The 25,301-nt window shown below is 46.3% G+C and overlaps 2 protein-coding genes, 1 long non-coding RNA gene and 1 other non-coding gene across 5 annotated transcripts; 3 read left to right on the plus strand and 1 right to left on the minus strand.

Annotated features, from left to right (window-relative positions):
- The first annotated feature begins 1,539 nt into the window (after positions 1-1,539).
- Positions 1,540-6,394, plus strand: LOC125721811 (solute carrier family 25 member 45). The gene is made up of 7 exons (XM_048997914.1): positions 1,540-1,951; positions 2,717-2,783; positions 3,216-3,259; positions 3,606-3,677; positions 4,028-4,216; positions 4,853-5,090; positions 5,925-6,394. Exons 2-7 carry the CDS (start codon positions 2,747-2,749, stop codon positions 6,206-6,208), a joined length of 864 nt encoding a protein of 287 aa, XP_048853871.1. The 5' UTR covers positions 1,540-1,951; positions 2,717-2,746; the 3' UTR covers positions 6,209-6,394.
- Positions 6,395-22,351, minus strand: ganaba (glucosidase II alpha subunit a). Of its 2 annotated transcripts, XM_048997912.1 has the most exons (25): positions 22,194-22,351; positions 20,522-20,632; positions 20,195-20,303; positions 19,887-20,014; positions 19,188-19,367; positions 18,054-18,116; positions 15,569-15,635; positions 15,136-15,199; positions 14,923-15,019; positions 14,217-14,397; positions 13,823-13,976; positions 13,209-13,444; positions 12,983-13,109; positions 12,325-12,404; positions 11,762-11,902; positions 11,282-11,378; positions 10,895-10,996; positions 10,191-10,434; positions 9,676-9,740; positions 9,418-9,494; positions 9,193-9,267; positions 8,876-8,989; positions 8,485-8,597; positions 8,299-8,399; positions 6,395-8,141 (listed from the first exon to the last, which is right to left on the minus strand). In XM_048997912.1, exons 1-25 carry the CDS (start codon positions 22,211-22,213, stop codon positions 8,035-8,037), a joined length of 2,853 nt encoding a protein of 950 aa, XP_048853869.1. In that variant the 5' UTR covers positions 22,214-22,351; the 3' UTR covers positions 6,395-8,034. The 2 variants fall into 2 exon arrangements, with proteins under 2 accessions (XP_048853869.1, XP_048853870.1); XM_048997913.1 differs by lacking the exon at positions 18,054-18,116.
- An 894-nt stretch (positions 22,352-23,245) lies between these two features.
- LOC125721904 (uncharacterized) lies at positions 23,246-24,580 on the plus strand. Its single transcript, XR_007385998.1, has 2 exons — positions 23,246-23,365; positions 23,803-24,580. It is a non-coding gene; the product is annotated as an uncharacterized LOC125721904 (long non-coding RNA).
- LOC125721917 (small nucleolar RNA SNORA57) lies at positions 23,559-23,694 on the plus strand. Its single transcript, XR_007386001.1, has one exon. It is a non-coding gene; the product is annotated as a small nucleolar RNA SNORA57 (small nucleolar RNA).
- Positions 24,581-25,301: the final 721 nt, after the last annotated feature.

Consider the following 25,301-nt stretch of genomic DNA (forward strand, 5'->3'; position numbering starts at 1 on the left):
AACTCTCTCTCTCTCTCTCTCTCTCTCTGATCTCATTTTAGTTTCATTTTGGATTCAGGATTACGAAAGACACTGGTTGTATATGTTACTCACACGCATTTTTTTTATTTGCTCACCGGAGGATCAAACCGGTCTTCCCTCTGAGGCGGGGGAAAAGGAGGGCGGAGGGCGTGGGGGCAGCGAGTAGGCAGGCAAGCAGAGAAAGAGGACAACAGGCAGATAAGCAGAACTTATCATTAATAATTGTTTATTTCTATAATTAATAACAGAAAGCATTAAATTTAGAAACAAATATAAAATTACTTCCAAGATTTTTGGAGGGCCCGCCATCCAGGCAGGACCCTGGTTAGTTATGTCCTTCATTACCCGTAGTCCCCCCGTGTGTGAGGTGAGTGTGCCCTGCGCTGCGTTGGCAACCCATCCTGGTTTATTCCCTACCTTGCGCCCGTAGCCTCCTAGATAAGCCCCGCACCCCCCAAGGTCTGCAAATATCAATTAATATCAATGAAAATCGTACCAAACTGAACCGTGATGTAACGATCAATTACAGCGTTACTACAGATCTCATCTAGACGGTATCTCTTTACCTTCCGCAGTAACTCCTTTCCCACCGGAGAGGTTACGATCCACCCAACCGAGGATCGCTCCACCAAGGCCCCTGCCTACACCTGCCCTCCGATCCGTATTGCACCGAACCCTTATGGCTCCTGCTGCAGGATATGTAATGACCCGACCACCAGGCACTGGTTGAAGAGGAAGGGTATCCCTGTTCCGGCCAAGGTATCTTGGTCCTTGATTTTGTCCATCATAAGGGTCGTTGGAGTCACTTGTGCTGTAATTCTTATGTCGGAAAAGTACATATTTTAGTTTGTTCTAAGATTTTCCAGTGTCTCACACAATTTGGGGTGAAAGTATCAATAAAGCACGTATTTCAGTCAATGGTATATCTTTCATAAGTACTTTAAATAATATAGTATTTAGGTAGTATGCATTATATTGTTAATCTACAGTGTTTCCATTCAGAATAAGCAATACATACACGTATTAATGACATGTTGCTACACTGATGCAGCTTTACTAGACTGTAAAGATTTTATTTGTGTATTTTTCAAATACAAATTCATATGATTTGGTGTGGCGAATTGGTTAAATTTAGCCAAAGTAGCATTCGAAATACGTATTTGTAAGATATATCGGCGCTGTAATCTGCTAGTGGCTCCATTTGCACAAAAACTGACAGGTTAAGCAAGTTGATCTTGAGCCAAGACGGATCGAGGATATACCACTTGGTGTGTGTGCCAATCTGATTATGCTGCTGCTCACGTGAGCATTTTCTGTCTTCCAGATGCTTTTACCCAAAGCGCCATACAAATAAGGCAAAATGTACATTGCAAAGATAAAATAAGCATAATTCTACAGAAGTTTACCAGAATACACATTTACGTGCGCAAAAGTATATATATACCTACACGGCCGTGCAGCCCATCGAAATGGAAACGGCGTATAATCCTGCAGGAGGGTCTCATTCGCGACGGAGAGCGTCCTTCTTCGCAGTAATTTATTTGCAAATTTAAATATTGGAGTTATTTGGGCATATAGACCTATATTAAAAGGTCAAACGTGGCATAATATTATTTTCTAAGCAGTTGCGGTCCTTACTACCTTTCTTCTAATAATTGGCTCCACCTATATGGGAAGGTTTTAACTATAAAACAAAAAAATGCGGCAGACGGATCGAATTATCGCCCAGTAGTAGCTTTTCGCGGCCGCACTTCTGTGCCTTCAAGGAACAACACAATTCTGATTATCGTTATGCTTTTAATAATATTGCCGCGCTTTGGATTTTTATGCAGAGCACCATGAGCCGCGGAAGACCTGATACTGTACTTCATGGAAAGTGAAATAGTGTGAAAGTCTTCTTGTTTAAGCAAATGCAGCGGGGGAAATAAAGGTAGGCCAGCTGTTGGTATTAACTTTTACTGATTTCTATTACGTCTCCAGCAAGATGAGGCATTTATTAATAAATGGACGTAGCTACTTAATATTGTAATATCTCCGCGTGTTTAAGAACATAAGAACATAAGAACTATACAAACGAGAGGAGGCCATTCGGCCCATCAAGCTCGCTTGGGGAGAACTAAACTAATAGCTCAGAGTCGTTAAAATCTTATCTAGCTCTGATTTAAAGGAACCCAAGGATTCAGCTTGCACTACATTATCAGGAAGGCTATTCCATACTCTGACTACACGCTGCGTAAAGAAGTGCTTCCTTAAATCCAGCTTGAAATGTTCTCCCGCTAATTTCCACATCGGAAAGTGGAAGTCGCTTTCACACCACCTGTTAAAAAAAAAAAAAAAAAACAGAAGAGAATACTGTGCACCTTTTTATTGTAATGCTTCATGTTGCATATGCATCTTTATTTTCACTCATTTTTCATTTATAGTATTAACGTCCGTTCTGTTGGGCTTCTGGGTATAATCACAGTCATCGTCATGAAATTCATGTCTTTGTTTACATAGATGTATTATAAATATTACAACTGTCTATGTAATCGCGGTATTAATACCTACTAATCCGTGTGACTATACCTTGTGGCACAGAAGTAAATAATGAGCCGAGTTTTGATTTAAAGTCACATTACCATCTGGTTTGAGTTACTTTCTATCAAAACTGTATGGGATTTTTGATATTTATTTTACGTTTTTTTTTTCATAGGGTTTCTTGGTTGGTTGTGTTCCAACGAAAATGCCTTTCGTCGAATTTATAGCAGGGTGGATTTCAGGTAAGACATTCCTGCCGCTTCAATAAAAAAATGCCCGGACAAGTACGAAACCACGGGGCTGTGCAATTCTCCAATCTGATTGGTCAGAAGGGTGTCTATTAATTTTATGTACTTGTACACGTAATGTCAGATAGGCGAATTACAATGGTAAATCAATGCGCTATAATAATCTTTAATTCTGACTAATGCCACTTAAAATTCTAGACGTAGAACGCAATGTTTTACTAATAAATGCGTTTTCGTCTCGTGTTGACTCCGCAGACCTGCATAATGCATAACATAATACATCGCTTGTCGTACATTAACGTGCATTATTCGCCACAGAGGGAAACCTGCTTAAAACTGTATCCGATTGCAAATTATGCAAAACACAAGTAGTAATAAAAACAGCAAACAAGTCACGCGCAGTGATGACGCAGAAATGAATTGCAGGTGCCGTAGGGCTGGTAGTGGGACACCCGATGGACACAATGAAGGTAAGATATGGACGCGCTTCAGTCAACACGCAGCGGCGTCCTTTTAAATTACAAACTGCAGTTATCTCTGCGATTGCTGTTGCGTTACACGCATCTTTATATTGACGTTCTTTTATTCACTGTGGTCGGTATGTACGATAGTCCTTCCCCTCATAAAAAACACTACATGCTTGAAAAGCTAGATCACAACTTTTTCAGTTAAAGTGAATAACAGAGTTAGAAATGTCCAGCTCACTTGGAAAAAAGTGGCTGAAATATAACTTACTATATGAAAGTGGATTTTTGTGAATCGGCACGAGACGAAAGAAGCGTTTGTGACGCCAGTGTGGATCTGATGTGTCGGCAGGTGCGTCTGCAGACCCAGTCCACATACAGGGGAATACTGGACTGCGTGTCCAAAACCTACAAACATGAAGGGGTACGTGAGCGCGCTGGAGGGCTATACCAAGGCAAACAGACACGCGGGAAGAAGCCTGTAAAATAGCCCCATTTGTGGCTTTTCCCCTTTAGAACCAAAGATGTCTCATTTACACTCTGGGTTCTTCCTTCTTTTCTTCCTAATGAATCCCATCCTTCAAACAACTGGCCATTTAAATCCAGAGTTTAAAAAAATAAAATTGCATCTTCAAGCCTTTTCACTGAGCTATTGTAATAATTTATTAAAATGGAACGGAAATGAAACCTTTAATATATATATATTAACGTTATGCTTAATAAGGCATACTTTCTTAATGTTTACAAACTTTGTTTTCTGTGTTACACGATCAGATCAATGGATTTTTCAAAGGAATGTCATTTCCTGTCCTAAGTATCGCCATTAGCAACTCTGTGGCCTTTGGTTCCTATAGCAACGCCTTGGACTACCTCACCCAATCGGAATACACGGATCGGAGCCAAGGCAACCCCATTTCTCTGACAGCAGTATATATGGCAGGGAGTTTTTCAGGTGCCACACAGGTAACGTCTGTGGATGGATGTCACACACATGTAACGATAATGTACAAAAAAACAAAGGAGTGCGGAAGGAACAGTGATTGTTTCAGAGAGGTGACCAATCAGATTGTAGAGGAGATGGGACCAAGACACCTGATTGCTTGGACCCACCTATTCTACAATCTGATTGGTTATCTCCCTCAACCAATCATTTTTCGTTCTGCCCTTAGAACATTTTTTTGTGTAAAACTCCCCTGAACTTACAATCTTTGTGCTCCCTGGGATTTGAACCAACAAACTTTGTTTGCACAATACTCCACTTATTGAGCTACAGCAGTTTGTGAAACATAGAGCAGCAGTTTGTTTTAGTGCCTCCGAGGACTTGGCACCCTGTTCATTCAGCAGGGTAACCCTAGTGCCTGGGAGGGAGCATGATCATAAACAGCTGATCCCATTTTGTAATGATGCCAATTGCTCCGTGATTGAAGAATTGAGGAGTTCACCCTTAATGCTTTTGTTTGATTTAATGTTTTCTTATCTAACCTTGAGAGTCTCAGGAATCCCTCCTATATTAGTTACTAGGTCAGCAAATAGGTTAACAATTAACACAAAAAAACCCGCTCGTGTTTCAGCTAATTGCAAGATCTCTGTTGTCCTCAGGTTGTGGTTTCTGCCCCTATTGACTTGGTCAAAGTACGGTTGCAGACCCAGATACGCACTGGGGAGAAGTACAGGGGCCCAATGCACTGCTTGGCAGTGATCCTGAAGGAGGAGGGGCCCCGAGGATTGTTTCGAGGCATGGGGGCCTTGGCCTTGAGGGACGTGCCCTGCTTTGGACTCTACTTCCTGCCTTACGAGTTTTTCTGCAGGCTTCTGACTGAAGCTGGGAAGCCGCCAGGCAAGTTGATGTCGCCCCATCAGACTTTCAAGCGTTGCGGTTTATTGAAGTCGGCAGTAAAAATGATTTTACGCCATTAGCACAGACCTTCCCTGGGAAGACGCCATTTTACGTACAACGGGGTGTTCTACATGGCAGGATTTGCTGGATTGAAGGTAGTCTGTACTAAAAGGGAATCATCTTTGCTCACTTACAATTAGCTGAGACCACCTTAAATCCGACAAGTTATCCAGCTGAGCAAGAAATCCTGCTTCGTGGAACACCCCCCCAGGTATCTGTCAACTCATGCCCGGGTTACATTCTAGAAGAGGACGCAAGTCATTCTGGACGCATTGTGATTATTATATGGGAGAGGCCAAATATACTGCGCAACATAAGATATTACATACATTTAACTCAGTGGTTCTCAAAGTCGGCCCTTGGGCCTCACTGCCCTGCTCGTCTTCCTGCTATCCCTGCCCCACACACAAGTCCCAGCTGTCTTGCAGCTTCTGATTGACTGAACGCACCTGATCCAGGTAAATCAGCAGTGTGTGGGGCAGGGAGAGCTGGAGAACAAGCAGGGCAGAGGGGCCTGAGAACCGCTGCATTTAACTAAACCTTTATAGTGGGAGTGCAGTGAGTTAGTTTTGGTTCCTGCTGCATGATACACAGATATTCAGCAATTACCACTACATCTGCTTTGACTTCTGTAGGACTTCAGAAGCAAGTAAGACAGGGTATTACTTCATAGGATCTAAGTTGATGGATCACTGTGCATTAGTAGTACTTAGAGGAAGGCAGTTCTTCTTTGGGGAGAACTGGAGCCTGATCACATCTCTGCATGCTCTTCAGGGACGTTTGCGGTGCTGGTGGCCGGTGGCATTGCAGGCGTGGTGACATGGGCTTGCGCCACACCTATGGATGTGGTGAAGGCCAGACTGCAGCTGTCAGGAACCGGGGGTCTGGCTTACAGGAGCGTCTTGGACTGCGTGAGGGTCAGCATGCGAGAAGAAGGCCTGCGTTTCTTCTTCAAGGGCCTCCTGCTCAACAGCATCAGGGCCTTCCCTGTCAACGCTGTGACCTTCTTGAGCTACGAGAGCCTCATGAGGACCATGACCAGCAGGGCCCTGGACTGAGCCTATTAGACCTCTGTCATCTATGATACAGTCCCAGACGTTTCTTGGGACCACATGCTGACCGGAGGCTGCCCACCTACCCAGTAGGCAGGAATTAGCCGAGATGCAAGAGATACACCCCCCCATTAAAAATGTTAGTACACCATACATGCGTATTCATTTTAATAAATGGAAGTCCACACGAAATACGGGAATGTAGTGTTATTTTAATAGGTCCATCATTATACCCCAGTTTCTGCAAGGAATTTTGCCTGTAAAAACATCTAACTTCTTGAAGAACCTTCTGGAGTCTTTTCATTGGACCTCGACAGTCTTCCTGGTCGCTAAAAGTAACTGTACGATGTTTCCAATATGACCCACTTTCTCTCTCCTCCCCTCCGCCAAACGGCATGATTTAACATCATTTAACCTGTGATACAAAGTTCGGAATATCCAGCTAACGGGTGAAGGTCCGCATGCGGCTGACGTGAGGTCGTGACGGCTTCTGCGTTCCCCCTGGGTTTCCTCATTAACCGAGGTCAAATCAGGAAGACGCGAGAGCTCTGGTGCTGTGACAAACTGGTCCAAAGCAGCAACCAGCAGGTACCCAATCCCCAAAGTACTGGTAGATACACTTCAGGACATTTACCATGTCTTAAGGTAATTAAAAATGCCTTGAGGTAATTAAAACACAAACCAATGACACCGACACCCAATACCCAATCCCTAATTACTTTTGTTCAAAAATCCCATAGGTAAAACAAAAAATGGCCTACTGTGTTAGGGACCTAATTTTAAGTGCACATGGAAAAACAGGGACGAAAATATCATTTAAGGGGACAGAAAACATGTAATTAACTTATTTTCTCCATCTGTATACCCTGTTCAGCTTGACCACCCCCCCCTTACTGGCAGAGTAAACATCAGTAACATGGAACAAACCCCAGGGTGCAAGATGAAGATACTACTGATGACAGTGATCCACAACCGAACACGGACGTTTAAACCGTCTTAAAGGTCAAAATATCACGTTTCAGAAACTGGAAGGTTTAGGGCATTTTACACTTTTCACAAACACGCTTGTAAACCGAGGAGTCGTGCGTGAGACCATCTCTTCCTGTCGTTTGCAAAATGTTCTCCGGGGGTCAACGTTATCGTGAGCGGATCGTTTTTTTTTTCGCTTTCTTGGAAAGACACGAGAGGGACTCGATGAAAATATTACCTCCTCCGGTTACTTTCTGGAATTTGCATCGTTCCCACAAGCGCACAAGTACCGACACGTTTGTTCATGCCCGTAAACCTCGCCGCAGTGAACCGATGACTGATAATATTCATACTGAAGATCTGTCCATTTAGTTATTCATTTGGTAGAACAGGCTGGCAGAGCATGAAAACGAATCAATGATTGTATGGAAAAAAAAAATCAAACTTCAGTCTCAGAGAAAATGTTGCAAAAAAAAACATCTCAGCTCACTGATTGGTGGACAGCAGTTTTCCCATATAACAGCAGTTTTTTTTTTTTTTTTTTCTTAAGTCCCTTGAATGCACACATTCCTCTGATTGACTCTCTGCAGTTCGTGTGAATGTGTGTGGGAAGATTTAGTGATTTATGTAAGTATGCCTAGTTGTGTGCAAGTTTGTTTATGTGTGTGTGTGTGTGTGTGTGTGTGTGTGTGTGTGTGTGTGTGTGTGAGGGAGACTGTTGCATTTCAGGCCAATCTTTCTTGTTTAGACCTACTGTTACCCAATAGCTGTGTGTGGACATGTACGTGTGCATATTTCCCGACTCTCTGACACTGTCACAAGCCGCACAGCTCAGCTCTTTGTGCACCTGGACCTGCAGGGAGTCACTGCAGCAGCACGTTCCAGTCAGACCCGGCATTCACTCCCGGCTTGTGAATGGTTAAAACCGACGCGGCAGCGTCAAACTCAAACTCCAGAGACCTGCTGCCATCTAGGGGTGGGGAGGAATAAGTACAGGAAATAATTTTGTTAATAGTGCACTGGGGTTAGCTGGAGTTATTTGATTGGAAACTGAGGAGCAGAACTTCTTTAATTGATATTCCAAAAAATAATTAAAATTATTAAAAAAGTTAAAATAAAAATATTACCTGCTATTCTCAGGGTCACTGCACTGGGCTCTTGTACGCCCAGAATCAGCACCCTCTCGATCCAGGACGCCGTGGTGAACTGGGAGTCAGTGGACAGGTTGCTATGGGGACAGACAGAAACGTTACGGCTCATGCATCTGGAATGAGCGGGGGTGCGGTACGAGTAGGGCATAGATACCAGCGCACCTGGAGGAGAGGCTGCTGTTGGCGAAAGTCAGTCGTCGATGGATGAACTGCTTCTGCCGATCGTAGTTGAAGGTGTGGCCGTCGTCAATGTATAGCTCGCCGTCGGCCAAGCCCTGTAACCATGGCGACGGGGTCACAGCTGTATGGAGCGGCTTTACGAAGTGTCCGTTTGCCAATTTCCCTGTTAGGACTTCAACGCCATACAGCCACATCCTTAACCACTGCTCCACCTGCTGTCCGACTAGTGTAAATATCAAATGTTTAAACGCATGACATCGTGAGGACACCCTGATAACCCACAGGATGGACCACTTGTGATGATCGCTACAGAATATGGTACTTTAGGTGCATTTGCCGACGTTCCTCTGATCTGTTGGGGGCCGGGACATACCTGGGGGCTCAGGGCCACATACAGCGTGTAGGGGTCGTTCTCCATGCAGGAGGAGGACCTCCGAATCCGGGCCTTTCTCGGGATGATGGAACCGCCTCTCTGGAACACTGGGATCTGGATGTAGCGATGGAGTTGGGGATCGGATGAGAATAAACGAGTGTTAAGCATGAACCAATGCAACACAAGAAGATTCCACAGATGAATTAAACAAGGCACAGTGACTGCATACATACGAGTTTGAAGTTCAACCGGGTTTCACACTGCTGTAAAAATGTCATACGAGAGCGGCATCATTTTAATAAACCACGAACACTCACTGAGCTCAAGGTGACCGGCACGAAGAGGTTCTGGTCCCCATCATGTCTTCGGAACGTGTGGGCATCGTACCAGACCTGAAAAGGAGCAGAGGGGCATTGTGGGAAATCAGCAGGCAGATCATTCGGCTGATTAAAACACACGAAAGAGAAAACTCTACCTAACATTGGAGGATGTAGAGTAAAAAACACACACACGAGGAGCAAATAAAAGATAGAGGTGCTCACCTCACCAACCCCGGGCAGGTAGACCGACACCCCTTGTGACCCTTGCTCCGTGACGGGGTGCACCAACAGATGCTTCCCTGGGAAAGAGTCATTTCACCAGTCACTTATATACATCTATGACTGGGGGGTGTTCACTATGTCACATCTTATGACACGCAAGCTGACAGATCTGGATGAGTCAATGCAGTTGTCCTCTATCACTCAGACCTCCCTGACACCCCCCCCCCCCCCCCCCGTGCCCCCTTGTTGCTTACATACCCAACAGGAACTGGTTGTCGATAGCGAAGGTTGCCACATCTTGCGGGTACTCTACCCACAGGGGTCTGAGGGGGACACAAATGGGAGGAGGGGTGAGACCAGCACGGGGCCATGTGACTACGCCCGTCCACAACACACACAACAAGCCAGTGGGCAGGGAGAGAAGCGACGAGTGTTTGCGTCCATCCATCCATCCATCCATCCATCCATCCATTCGCTAACTCATTCGCTCATTAATTTGTCGGCGACTAGCAAGACTAAAAGGGTTTACAAACCCAGACGAAGAACAAAATCAGGGCCCGTATCAGGAGGAGAAAATGCAGAACAGCCAACAACACCCCGATTAAAAAGGGCAAAAAAAATCCTCGGGCAGGATGGAGGTGAGGAAGAATAAAAAAAGAATGAGCCAACAGAGAGCAGGGCGCAGAGCGGAGGGAAATGACTAAACGGACAGAGCGGAAGACAGAAGCAGCATGCCAGGGTGTGCCAGGGTGTGCCAGGGCGCCGTGGCGAACCTCATGACGGGCTCCCCGGTGCGGTGGGCGTGGTAGAACAGCTGGTACCAGTAGGGCAGCAGGGCATATCGCTGACGGATAGCTTCGCGGATCAGCGCCGTGTTCTCGGGCCCGAAGAGCCAGGGCTCCCTGCGCGGCGTGTCCAGGTGGGCGTGTGCCCGGAAAAAGGGCTGGTACGCCCCCGTCTGGTACCAGCGCACCAGCAGCTCAGGACCGGGGTTCTTGAAGAAGCCGCCCACGTCAGCTGATGGCGGCGGGGGTGCCGGAGAGGAGGAAAGGATGGAGGAGAGAGAGAAAAGTGAAGGGGGTTGGCATTAAGATTAGTTTCTGCTCCAGTGCCTCTCAGTGTCAGCATAGATGGTCCAGCCTGACTGGTCCGGGTTCTCAGTACGCCATCATGTGGGTGGTAAGCGGGTGCCCCACCCACCAGCACAGTGTTTCCCAATTGGGTTCTCAGGGACCCACAGCCGGTCCATGTTTTTGCTCCCTCCGAGCTCCGGGAGCAAAAACATGGACCGTCTGTAGGTCCCCGAGGACCGGATTAGGAAACACAGCCCCGGAGTGCCGAGAGAGAGAGATTCTCCTTCAAAGCAGGCATGCTACTTAGTAATCTCCGCAGCGCATTGTTACAAACGGGCCGAGGAGGGACTGGATGGTGCGTGACTGATGATGGAGGACCTAGGGTTTAGGAGAGTGAGTCTCACCCCCGCAGAAGGAGATGCCCACCAGGCCCAGGCTGAGGCACATGGGGATGGAGATCTTCAGGTGGCCCCACTCGGCAGCATTGTCGCCGGTCCACACTGCGCCTGGGCCACAACGAACACGCACGCGCTATTCGGTCATTTGCAGGGAAAAATGCCCACGCAGCACTAGCTGCAGAGAGACCCTCATGACACAAACACAAGTACAAAGAAACCACAAAATCTAAAACTATATCAATCGCAATGGTTTCATACAGGGACTGATGAGAACGGGACCAGCCCCAGAAACGAAGTCCAAAAGGCCATTAAATACTGAGAACAGGATACGAGTTACCTGAACACTCTTCAACGTCGATAGGGTTCGTAATACGGTATAGATAACGAATTTACCGTAGCGCTGCGATCCGGCGAAAAAGGCCCTGGTCAGGACGAAGGGCCGCTCCACGCCCCCCGAGCGCTGGATCAGGCCCTCCGCTGTCGCCATTTGCTGAGAGGGCGGAGTCAGAGTGGGTTCTGCTTAGTGAATTTCACAACATCTAGTAACTGGTACAGCGAATCAGAAAAGGATCGTAGCGTTAAAGACAGACGCCATCTAGCCCTTAACACCAGTGGTGAAAGATGATTGTTGTGTCATTTAATTCCCAAGTTTAGTCCAATGTAAACGGGAAAACAAAGTGACAGGAAGTGGATTAAATGAGGTGTTAACTGACAGGAGATGGTAATTCCACCCGCTGGATGCCAGAGCCCCGATTCCCATTCCCTGCACAGCACATTCGCGGGACGCGTTTCCCGCGCCGTTCGCTACATAAGGGACGCCAGCACTGACACGTCCTCGGGGCAGAGAGCCGCGCCCCAGGTCCCTCCGCTCACCACGTATAAGCCGTAGAGGTTGTGCACGTCCCGGTGCTCCCAGCTACCATGGAGGGCGTCCTTGTGCATGGTGACTTCCGGCCCGTTGAACACGGAGGGCTCATTCATGTCGTTCCAGGTGTAGAGGTTCTCCATGGAGCCCTGGGGCGTAAGGATGGTGGCGGGAGGGATGCAACAGGCCCCCCGTTATAATTACATCTTTGCATTAGTCAGGGATGCGTGGCTCAGTGGTTTAGGTCCCCATGCTGCTATTGAGAAGGTTCAAACCCCAGGGCCGGCAGTGTGATTTCACCATTGGGTCCTTGAGCTAAGCCCTTAAACCCCCCCCTCCACCAATTGCTCTAGGGACTGGCTGACCCAGCTTTCCTCAAAATGTGTCGCTAATTAATTGAACATAAATATATTCTAGTCAGCAGATGCCTTTCATACAGGATCTGAATGCTTATATAACACAAATATACGCTAACTGGGATGGAAATCATCCACACTAAGACTAAAGCAGAAAATAAACACATGCCAAGGAACAGTAAGGAACGACGTGAAAAGCAGGGTTAGCTTCCCACCTCGTACTTGTCATAGGCAAACATGCTGGCCCACCAGGCTCTCATCTCCGGGTTGGTGAAGTCCGGGTAACCGGCTGTACCTGAGGAACAGCACGGAATTACTCTGCCTTCCCAGACGTTTTCCATGGATTTATTTCAATTCATTATCCACCCCAATGACATTAATACAATGTTTCCCAATCTGGTTGTTGGGGACCCACAGACAGTCCATGAGTTGGCAGGGAGCAAAAATGTGGACTGTGTGGCAGGTAGCAAAAACGTGGACTGTCTGGCAGGGAGCAAAAACGTGGACTGTCTGGCAGGTAGCAAAAACATGAACCGACTACGGGTCCCAGAGGACAGTTTTGGGAAACACTGTATTAATAGATTCACTGGGGCAAACATTTTTCATTAAGCAAGGGCAGTGTTACTCATCCCAGTCCTTGGGAACCCCCAGACAGTCCACATTTTTGCTCTCTCCCAGCTCTTAGCTAATCAGGGACACTGAATACCTTGGTACGGGTTTGCTGGAAGCTGGGTAGGAGCAAAAAATGTGGACTGTCTAGGGGTCTGCAAGGAATGGGATGGAATCACTGAGGTAAAGAACCGTCTAATATCATCACAGAAAGGCCAAATTATGAGAATGCAGGTCACTGCGCCCCGAGCTGCAGTCACCCACCTGGCCAGCACCAGCCCTCGTAATCTCCCCCATCTTTATTCTTCACGTAAAGGTTTCTGGAGAGGATCTCATTGTGGATCCGGTAGCCGCTGTCAACCTTGATGTGAGGGTCGACTATAGCGACCATCTGGTGGGACAGAGATGGGCCAGAAGAAGACGGCTCACTGTGAAGCTGCACATCGACTTGGATGCCAACATGGCACGATGCGTTCGGTCAAAGCGGCACCTTGCGCCTCTTGTCGTGGAGGCCCTGCAGCATGTCGCGGGGCTGGGGAAAGCTGGCGGCGTCCCACGTGAAGTAGCGCTTGCCGTCTGTGTGCTCGATGTCCAGCCAGATGAAGTCGTAGGGGATGTTGTGCTCGTCGAAGCCGGCGTCCACCGCCCGCACGTCCTCCTGGTCGTTGTAGTTCCAGCGGCACTGGTGGTAGCCCAAGGCGGAGAGCGGGGGGAAGGACTGTGTGCCTGGAGATGGAGGATGGTCAGTTCACTGGAGGAACGTCACACTCCCAATGAGGTTCTCCATAGACCAGCGTTTCTCAAACCGATCCTCGAGTATCCCTAAACAATTCGTGTTTTTGGAAAAATGTGGATCGGGTTGGGAAACCTCGTTACCACAGGCAAGTCAAAAGCGTAAAGTTCAGAGCTATCTGGTTAGCAACAGGATTAACTTACCGGTTAACGCAGAAAACTGAATCAAACCATCTATTAGCAATCAGTACTGCTCCCATCTACCAGCTAGTCAGAGTACAGTGGATAGTTACTAGTTCTAACCAAAGTGCAGTATTTTCGTACTGGTTAATAATGAATTATACGATGAGAAAAAGCACTGGTTCCAGTTACCTGTTAGAGAGGCATACTGGGTGAAAACGTCCGACGGTTTGGGTCCCAGCATGATGAACACGTCGATGATGCCACTTTCGGAGAACCAGCGGACGTCCGTCTGGGGGGCGTCGCTGGGAACTTCAGCGTGGTCCAGAACCTTCCCAGACAGAGTCTAATGGGGAGGGTTTGGAGAAGATCAGCTGACCGAACACCGTTAGCAGAGATCCTCAGGTACTGCTGAAGCTCTTCACGTACAGAACAGAGACCCGCAAACCAATAGTGGAGAACTCGGTTCTGAACTGATGTTACGGTCAGTCAGCGCCTGACTTCTCATGCTCCTCAGTGCAGAAGAAACCTGGTCATTAAGCAGCTCCAGCAGATGACTGCCGTCTTGCGGGAATTCGGCATTCACCTTTCCGGCAGTGTTGGCGCTGATGTCCACCCAGGTCTCAGCTGCGTTCAGCCAGAAAATACCCATGGTCCGCTGTGCATTGTGGGACAGGAGCACGGGCACGGCCCCATACAGGGCCATGGGATTGTACAGCTCGTACTGAAACACGTCCAGGTTATACAGCCTGTATGGGTCTCCTTTACTGTGGAGTAATAAGAACAATGTTAATATATAACAACATTTACCAGGGTTTCCCAATTTGATCCTCAGGGACCCACAGACAGTCCATGTTTTTGCTCCCTCCCGGCTCCCGGTGGGAGGAAGCAAAAAGTGGACTGTGGCAGGGAGCTCGGAAGGAGCAAAAACATGGACCGACCGTGGGTCCCCAAGGACCGGATTGAGAAGTACTGACAAATACTTCAGGAATCACTTACAATAACCTCCAACAACTCAATTCAACGACAAAAATTGGTTCCTAAGGACTGCGTTTGAATTAGGCGCGCTGGCACTATGATATATGTAATAGGGACGGTGTGTGCCTCAGCGAGTTACGATGCTGTGGCGGATATCGGAAGGTTGCTGGTTCAAATCCCAGGGTTGACGGAGCGACTGGCTTATCCTGCTTTCTCCAATACGTACGTCACTTCGGATAACAGAGTCCGGCTGAAAAAGTACATTTTATACGCGCTGGGAGAGCAGGTCTGCTGGGAGCAGAAGTGGGACTCACTCTGTGGGTCTCAGCCGGAGGTTTTCCGCATGTTCTGGAATTCCATAGACGTGCTCCACTCCGGGCAGGGAGAAGTCCAGACTGATGGAGGACGGTCCTGGGGACGAGGATTTCAAACAAGCTGAAGCCGAGACCATTCATCTGACATGGACATCGAACGACTGCAGGTAGCGGACCAGCAGATCAGGGGGCTCTTCTGCAGCACGTCCATACCGTTGGGTTTGCTGTCCACGTCAGACTTGAACGTCTCCTCCCACATTCCTGGCTCCTCCTCCTCCTTTCCGCCGGGAAAGAGACGGGAATGTCAACGAGGGATGACGAAACGAAAGGCAGTGACGGGAGGGAAAAGAAGATTGGGAAGATGCCCGTTTAATCCCGCTGCCTTAATTCGCCTCCACCTCAGCCAGCCTATCAGAGCCATTCCTTAAGAGAACTAAACACCTTCTGGTGCCTCAGCTCAAAAGCTCTCGAGCCCTTATTAAACTTCAAAAGCAAATCATGAAACTGCATCAGTCCTGCCGCTGCATAGGAACAGCGATGGGGAGGCTGGGGGGGCGTCAAGGAGAATATTAGGCCGTGGGGGGGGTAACAGGACACCATGTTCCCAGGGAAGGCCGCGTGTCCGGGAAGGAGAAGAGAAACACACCGGCTCCTCTCCTTGCTCCTGGGCTCCTTCTGTGGTCTCCTCTCCCTCCGAGTCCTTCTGAGTGTTACTGGAAAGCATGCACACACAGACAGACAGACAGAGACAGACAGACAGAGATTCAAAGCAAGACAGGGAAGACGAAAATGTCAGGGAAAGATCGCTTTCAGGAGCAAACATGACGAAAACAGAATGGTCGTGTAACGTTCGAACACTGGGCAACAGCACAGAGGTCACAAATGCTTTCCTTGCAACTGAAACATTTTATTAAAAATTGAAAATGCCAGTTTTACTTTGGCCGAGCTTCACCCCAGTGGTAGAAACAACCAAAGACCCCCCACAAAAAAACATCACTCCACAGCGTCTCTGATGCCATAAACACCAAGCTGGGGTGACTAAGCATGGACCGCCATCTACACAGAGAGCGAAAGGATCTCTCATGTTTTATTAAGCAGCCTTCACCCTGTGTTTAGTTTGGAACTATATTCAGACAGAATCAGTTACTGCACTATAATCTGTGGCATACAGGCCCTAAGTCGATATCTGCTTATGAGAACAGAAGCTGGTTGCGATCCAGGAAGTGATGCCAGTTAAAAACCTAAAACAAATCCCCCCCCCCCAGTGTGTACACAGGGTCTATTCCACAAACCTGTCAAATTACGGCATCTTAAAAGGAGAATTCCACCCAATACTAATCAGCTTATCTTGCTCAAAACAATATCCATGGTATTCTTGATTATTATATTACTGAACACTAAGCTGTCATTAAAAACAAGTAAAGAAAGTGCGTCGGCAATGTGTCAGTCAAACAGTTCACTGTCGGACGATCAACCTTTTACATCAATGAACTGTGAACTGACTCATGAGGCTCAAGGGACAGTAGGTTATGTCCTCTGCAAGTCCTTTCCTAACTAGTATGACTACTTAACGCATGCACTCTGCCAGTGACCCTAATTTTTTAACAAAACCAATGACTCAATAAGGGTCAATCTACCTAAAGCCTGCTTGCAAAACTTGGCTTCCCATGAGTCTTTGCTGCTGAAAAGTAGAACTATTATTATTATTATTATTATAATTAGGCACTAGCAAGCACCAATTCCCTGTGAAGGCAAGACAGGCAGTTACAAAATCATTAAATTCTGGTGGAATTCCCCCTGTATTTTCTACCGGAAAGAAACAAAATAAATCAACATGACTCCCCTGTAGCCAAAGGGTACAAGGAATCCCTCAAAACCTGGAAACCCTGGAGTCACAGATTTTAAGCATAATTTACACGTAAAAGTACAGAGGTGCGACTCCCTGCTATTTGATGACAGGGTTGACTGAGGTAATCTGAGGGTCACGTCAGACGAGTTTAGGACGAGGACAGAATCCAACACGTCTTCACCGACAATCTGCTCAACAGAGTGATGTCATGAACAGTATTAATTCGAATACTATCTCTGGCCAATCTGAATTATGCTCCAATTTGAGGTTTAGCTAAGAGCTCCGCCTCCCTTGGCTAAAACCACACCCACATACAGGGGCGGGCTGGGTCCAGGCTTAGAGGACGCGGGCGGTTGGATGTGGGGTTGGCAGTGAGGGAAGAAGAGTGCAGTGCATCTAAGAGAGTACTGCTTCAACGGCTAGCTGTGAGAACCCTTGGCAGTCGCTAAAGCAGGCAGTGAGGTTAGTTCTGCAGAAGAACAGCGCCAGAGAACCTCTCACTGCAGCAGAGGTAGGAGACTCGATCCCAGTGGTTTGGATTCCAGCCCCCGAATACGGTGCTTAAAGCCCGTTAGGAGGCTATTGTTAGTTAGGGCTGGGTATTCCATAACAAGCACAGCAAACAAAACAGCTCTGGGGAGCTGAGGAAGACCTCAAAACGACTGGGGGCTTGTGAAGAACATGCCTGAGCAGTTGAGAGTTGCGAGGAAAGCACTCTTGACGCCACGTCTGAAACATTGACCACTTGTGGCGGGGCATGGTATTGACACTAGGTGACCGGCTGAAGTATAATCATGACAAGCCTGCCCTGAGGGCTACTGCGTAATACCTGCCAGATTCGAGGCTAACTGTATGACATGAAACCAGAGAAACACTTCAAATCGTGTATTTTTAATGGTGTATCAGTCATTTTCTTCCAGCAACCATAAATAGACACTGTTACAGTCCCAATGAGACAGTAAAAATCCTTTTTATGGTTAAATATATAAAAAATCACTACATATATATTTGTTATGAGCTTTGTGGTTTTGCATATTTCACTTTATGGTAAAATATGCCCTCATGATTATACTTGCAGAACAAAATGAGCAGCTTTGTATCAGGAGAGAGGAAAACGTCTTCCTCTATGAGCAGCAAGCGCGTGAAGTCGTGCTGGCGGTCGGTTCGCCACCGGCGAACCTACCAGAAGACACGCCGACGCAAAATGGCGAAATGGAGGCGACACCGGACAGGGGGGGGGCCGGACGCACAGACACAGAGCCGGGGACAGAAGTGAAATTACCTAGAGAACATGTTCTTGATCGAATCCCACATGCTACCGACCGTGCTACTTATTTTAGAGAGACTGACGGTCGTGGAGGAGAAGCGAAGATGGGGGAAAATACAGAATGGAGAGAAGGACAAAAAATGAAGAAAACAATGAGATTTCCGTTATCGTTACACCACAAAGAACTCAAAAACAAAATCACTCAAAAGCAGACTATGTACAGGGAAGACATTTTTTTCCAATACAAAGCAAATTAGTTCATTACAAAAGTTATTTTATCCGAGTCAAAAATAACAATAATAAGCCACAATCTGTGATTTGAAATGTCCTTCGGTCACATTAGTCCCACCTAGCATGAGCAAGACTAGCTAAAGGCAGATCTCATTAAGTTGAAAGCAGACTTCAAATTCTGATCCCAAACCCATACAGGTTTACTAGAAATCTTACTCTTGCTTACGTCCAGATTTAAGCAAAAAAAAATATATCAGAGACGCGGAGTGTATATGGAAACGTACACCTGAAAATAAACGTACACTTTCACTTTTCATTTATTAAACGTGTTCTTTAGTATGCATTACTAGATTACTTTTGCCTTGCGTGCATTTCCTATAAGGTGCCCAGAAGGGTTCAAAAATTTGACTTACGCAAGGCTTTGCGTAACAGATTATTTACTTCAGTCGACAACTAGTCTAGCGGAACGTATGAGGCAAACCGACCTAAGAAAAGCACCAGCAGAAATTACAAGAGATTGTTTTATGTTTTTTTAGTTAATTTATGAAATAGCTTTTAACTAAAAATTAATTAAATGTATCGTTGCTATGTTGGATTCACGCCTGAAAGCTTTTATCGTGATTATTCGACTGTTAGCAGAAGCTGGAAGGTTTACGATTGGGTCACGGGACAGAGTCAGCCTGCTAGTAATCAGGCGGACAGCTAATCCATGAAGATTAACGAGGCTGGCCCTGTAAATTAGCTAAGGTGCCGTGGGACCTGGTCTCCTCTGGGTGTGTAATTAACTTCATAATCGGAAAACGGACTTAATGGTGCAATGAACAGGGCTAATGGCCCAGTCTCTAAAGGTGGGGAAGTCAGCGGCAGGCAGGCTTAAGGCACCGGGTGCGTGTGGGGGCGCGCTTGTGCCAGACTCACGTGTCCTTGCGCGGCCGCAGGTGCTCGAACGCCAACAGGCCGCGCCCGTTCACCGACAGCAGCACCCGCGCACCCTCCACGATGTCCAGGCGGAAGGGCCGGGCGCTGAGCACCAGCTGGCGGGCGTCTGTGCCCAGGGAGAGAACCACACCGGCCTCATCCCGTGACACCATCGACAGCCTGTGGATGGGATGGTAAACGGTACATTTGTGTAGCAGATGCTTTCATCCAAAGCGATATATATTGTTCAAGGGCCCGATAGTACAATCGCTCTGCCGACAATGAGATTCAAACCAACAACCTACCGATCAAAGCCACAGTGTCCAAATCCACCGAGCCACATGCCACACTACCTGACCCCCCCTGTAACCTTCACATCTGTGTCATCTGATCAAGCTCGATCCGGTTCGCAAATCCCTGACTACTGTTTCCTATCAGCTTACTCAGCATTTGTCCTTCCCCCTTAAACCACAAGGTCGCCCCCTGGAGACTCACAGGGGAAACACGTAACGCTGATTTAAATAGCATTTCCAATCCCTCTGCCAAAAGAAAACTTCTGCGACCGTTCAAATGCATTTAAAATCACAACGATTACATAACAAAACTGAAAAACATTTATATGTGGTATAGCTGGGTGAGCAGCCAGAGGAGGGCCTCTGAAATGCACCTCTCCCCTCCCCCCTCGGCCCCGACACTCACGGCTCGGTGGGCGGCTCGCCGATGAGGACGTCGGGCACCTCGAAGCGAGGCCTGAGGGGCTTCAGCTCGTTGATCTTCAGCCGGGTCATGTTGCCCTGCAGCCGGTACAACTCCAGAAGCAGCCTCACCTTGGGATGGGGAAGGGGGGGGGGGGGGGGGACCGTGACCACGAGGGCTGGCTGTTACGCCGCAGGCAGAGAGCACAGCCTGAAGCCTGCTGGGATCGGAACCTGCCGATCACCTTGCAACTTGTCATTATAACAAACTTCGCCGCATGCAGGTTCGAGGACACAGACACACACACACACCTTGTTGTTGTCATTGATGAGCTGCAGAGTGAGTCGGGAGTCACTGAGCTCCAGCGTTTCCAGAAGGGCCCTGTACGGGGACGGGCCGAGCCCCATTGTCCTCATCCGCCTATGGGACAAAGGATATGGGAGAGGAATGGAAGAAAATGACAAAACAAAGGCCTTCACCCACTACACAGATGCCATAGCAACCATGCAACAACTAAATGCATGCAGTGTCCATCCAAGTTGGCTGGTCATGTGGGCTTCGTGGGTCCTTCTAGAGCTAAATATCTATGCTGGGTCTGTCTCAGTCACATACGTGTGGTGGAGCGGACGGTCACTCACTTGCAAAAGGAGCTATGTCCGCACGTTTTGAAGTTGCTGCGGTCCACAGCACGGACGCCGTTGAGCACCAGAAGGACCCCGGCCACGAGGAACCAGACCATCTCCAGTCGGCTGGGAAAGGGAAGGAGTCAATGAGAAGGTCCTGCTTTTTCATAGCAGACTGGGAAGCTCCCAGGGCCCGGGGTTCAACGCTGCATTTTCACACAGGCAGTGCCATGGACAACCGTAGCTGGCAATAGTGCATCTTTAATCAGTTAAATCTTGAATGTGGTTCCCCTGAATGCTCGTCATGATCTCACACTATCTGACGACATACACACACACACATGTATGAGCCAACTGCCTTATTTTCAGATACAAGCACATATTTCATAAAGTTAAATGACGAGAATATTTCCAGACACTAAAACGTTCAGATTAATCCCGGTTCCAACGAACAGTTTACAGTTTAAACATCCATAATCACAGGAACAAACTCTGACGCGATGGTGCAGACCTGAACCCCCCCACCCCTGTAAACATACACACAGTACTCTCAGTGTTAATAAGGACATGTCTCTATCGTCCACCCCCAAATAACACCCTTTCTCTGATACCACATTTATTTAATAAGTGTGTGAACAGGGCCATTCGCTGCTGTCCACATAAATCTGCGGCACTTCACTCGCTATCCTGCAGTACAACCTACTGCTTAAGCAGATTATCACTGCTTTCCAAAGCATTCGTACTCTCTAAATATACACACATAGTGACCTACATAGTAAATAACCAACGCAACGTTTTTCTTTTGTAAAACGTAATTGCCATTTATTTGGCTCACGTTTGTCATGAATTACGTAAGAAACGCCTCAGCGATTCACATTACTTCGCCCTTGATTACGACACCGAGGACTATTTTCTCTTCAGCTTTTTACAAGGCTTTAAAGCAGATATAAATACTTTTAACAGTCTATAAACGTTAAGATTGGTGTGCATGAACAAAACACCGCCATCCGGCTGGTGCAAAACATTTTAAAGGTAGCTCGAGTCTAGTTATTTGCGTCCATAATTATTAGCAGTATGCAATATTTGCATCTTAAAAACACCAAATAGCGACATTACAAATTTTTAAGGATGCAGTTTTTAAATTTAAGTCGCACAAACGATACACCCGAGTCAGCTAGTAATTTCTCCAAGTCATTCAAGAGTTGATCCTTCAGCGCAAACTATTCATTAAACCACACGGACCTCAGCGTACCAACCTCAGGATTAATAATGTAACGTTTATCTACCTATATGAATAATTAACCTTGCGATGAGAAGGACTGGTTTCAGGAGCACGTAAACCTAGAATGACATGCACTTGCTAGCCTCTAAATCGCTGTTAAGATACTGCCTAAAATTATAGATCTATCAGTACAACATTCATTTAATTTAGCTTTACGAGTAAAATGTTTATTTTATTTTCCATATAACGCTGTCAAAGTACAAATCCCCAACGATGTTCGTGCCAAGGGGAACCCACGATAGCTATCTGACTACGCTAACCGCTAGCTAACTCCCTCTTAACCCAACCGAAAAAATGTTACCCCTTCATAATTACAGGAAAACATTACAAACTTGCTGCGAAGTAAAATCAGACGCATGGGTAGGGAAACCTTTTCGTTAGTGATAATCGCCGACAGAACGTTACCTTAGAATGAACGCCGCCATGTTGGATGAAACTTGACTTTTGACCCGATCCCAGAGCCCCTGAGGGCGCGTGTAAAACTGACATACAGAAGAACGTCAGCTGGATCATTATGCATTATAACAGGGTGTAAGGTGACAACCTCGACGGAACCAGTCTGCATCATACTGGCACATAAGGGACCATCTCTGAAGTCATAATGCGCATCCTTTAAAAATATTATGCCGGCATTGTGCGTGATGCAGGGTTGCCAATTCTCACGCATCTGGCGTGACACTCACGCTTTCGGACTCTCAGGCAAGAAATCTTACGGCAAATTTATATTATTCCATTATAAACCTAAAATTAGCAGCATCAAAAGCATTGGGGTAGTTTGCAAACCCTAAAGATTATTCATAATGTAATACAAGCCTTACATACATGTAAATGCGTATGCATGAGTGTGCAGACTGGTCTCGAATTGAAAATCTCATTCCAGATAGCTGACCAGAGTTGGTGACAGTGTAGAATTTTGGTGTATGTGTCCTGGAAATTGTACCATCACACCTAATCGGTTTTTTTACGGGATAATCGGAAAGCTTAATAGGTTTATTGCACTGAACAACAGCATTACGTGTACAGTTACTGGGTCACTGCAGGTAATATATAGAACCATTTGATTATCAGCTTTTCTGTTCTAAATACAAGAATTTCTTGCTGAAAAAATAGCAGAGACCTGCATGATTTCCGTGCTGGTTTGGTGCTGGTGTAGCCGGTGAACCAGCATAGCTGTGCCGGTCTATCCTGCACATGAAGCTGGTCCACCCTCAATGTTTTATTAATAATGATGATGGTCCACCAGCATCAAAACACATCATATAGTGGTACAACCAGTATGCATTATGTTAGGCATGCTGGTAACCAGCTATGCTGGTCTATGCTTTTTTTCAGCAAGGTTGTATATAAACATTGATTTTCTTTCATATTTTTGTGAATTATTTTGTTTGAGACATATGTGGTAACGCAAGATGATTTCTAACACAAGGTGTCGCTGTCGTAAAATGTAAATCCTTTTTGTGTAATATCTATGGTTACTTGACCCCAACTCTGTATAAAACCGTCCGCCACTAAGCGTGAGGCCTCTTTCTCCTCACAGCTCCATTACCTGCTTAGTCGAAAGGAAGCCTTAATTTAGGGTAAGTCTAGTTGATTTTGTTGGATGGATTCCAAAACCTTTTCAGATCTGCATTTACTGTTTCTATTTCCTATCCCTTAATCAGATCTGTGTTAGACTAAGATATGTGAAGTTTCATATTTTTGCACAGAAGTGTATTATTTCTGTAGAGTGCTTACGCCAAGTTACGGGCTGTAATATGATTTTTAAATACCCCTCCATTCTTGGCATGCACGGTGTTTTTCCGTACTCGTGTGTGTATGTTCGGAGGAACATAAGATCCAGTGAAATGTCTTCGGTACTAGTATGTTTCCCCATCATCTAGTCCTATCCTCAGTCACTGGAACAAGGCGTTTAACATGCTTTCTAACTCTTGAGAAAGCGCGGAGTCTTTGCATTGTTGCACCACAATTGAATTTGACCAATAGTAATTATTAATTTCGCTAATAATCGTTCCAGGTCACTGACGCAATAAAACGTCGATGTTACACCAGCGGCCGGACTATTGGAGGTACGTCTCGTGCGGCTGCCCCTCTCTGCGTGCACGTGGCCGCGGCCCTCCTCATATTGGCACATGCGGCAATACCTGCCTACGTGTGTAATCTAAGGAGGGACATTACGCTGTCGGTGGTGGGCAGGCATTGGCAAGATTAGTAGTCTTGCCCAGCGCTCACCCTGACACAGACTGGAAATGTTTGCTTTATATTCATGATGTAAAACCTAAACTTGTGGCATGAAACTGTACAATTGTATGATGTGTACCATATATTAGTCAATTGTTCTTATCCATTGTGTGGGTTAACCCAGTGATTAAGGGCTTTAATACTTGCTGCCTGAAAATAAAGGCTTTTTAAATGGGACCTGACCTTTTATGTTGCTCCGAAGTGGGATTCCCAGTCTGACTGGAGATCTTATGTTTGCAGCAGAACCTGTTTAGTGTGAGATCAACAAACCAAATGACCGGCTTTTTAAGGTGAAAGGTAAGTTTACAGAACGACATCTAGTTAAAATTGTGCTTGACAGTAGTCGTATGGTTTTCTTTTAATAACCAAAGTTAAAATACAAAATGTCAGCATAGCCATGCAGTTCTGCTGAATATTTTGTGCAGTCTACACGTTTTACTCGAGTGATGTGTGGAATATTACACTGTTAGCAATGATGGAGTTAAACTGAAATTGTCACGTCTGTACTATGCAATTTGATTTTTTTAAATCCTATAATAAAGAGTTTAAAAGATTGAGTGTGTGTTCCTTTTCACCAGTATTGCATAAACGACCGCATTCAAGGATGACATTGTGATATCCCATCCACTGCACCTGTAACCAGTGTAACTAGAAGTTTTTACATTGTTACAGAAATCATTATAGAACTTTCCTGGTCCAGAGATTCTATAACACAAGTCAAACCTCACAGGTTATCCATGAACAAAGTCTGTGACAGAAGCTTCTCAGGAGAAGACAAATTGCTTAAGCTTTCGAAGTATTTTTATGGTAGTTCAGGTGCCATTGGTGTTCATAAGTTCTGAAATAAATGCTTTAAAGCAGGGGTCACTAGCATAGTTCCCATGGGCACCCGGACGCCCCCAAGGCCCACGTGAGTCGCCCATGCACCTGTTCTAAAAATAGCACAACTCGCCAGTGACCAGCGTCTAAAATGCAATTTTTATCCTGTCATTCTTCAATCACGTTTGCATTATTATAGATTTGAAAATGACTCATTTAAAAAAAAAAAAAGCATTTAAAACATGTTTTGTTATAAATGAGGTTTAGATAAGTTTAGGAGGGTGTTTCGAACTGGTAGCCCTTCGTATGGCTCGGTAGGCGTGAAGTAGCTCTCGGATTCAAAAAGGTTGGTGACCCCTGATTTAAAGACAGACTGACTGCTGATATTAATGTTGATTCCATAGTGCACGCATGCAGTGTAGTTGGTGTAAGAGGCTGTTATGTCAGCCAGGGCTG

The sequence above is a fragment of the Brienomyrus brachyistius genome, unplaced genomic scaffold (genome assembly GCF_023856365.1).
Source record: "Brienomyrus brachyistius isolate T26 unplaced genomic scaffold, BBRACH_0.4 scaffold35, whole genome shotgun sequence".
NCBI classification, from domain to species: Eukaryota; Metazoa; Chordata; class Actinopteri; order Osteoglossiformes; family Mormyridae; genus Brienomyrus; species Brienomyrus brachyistius.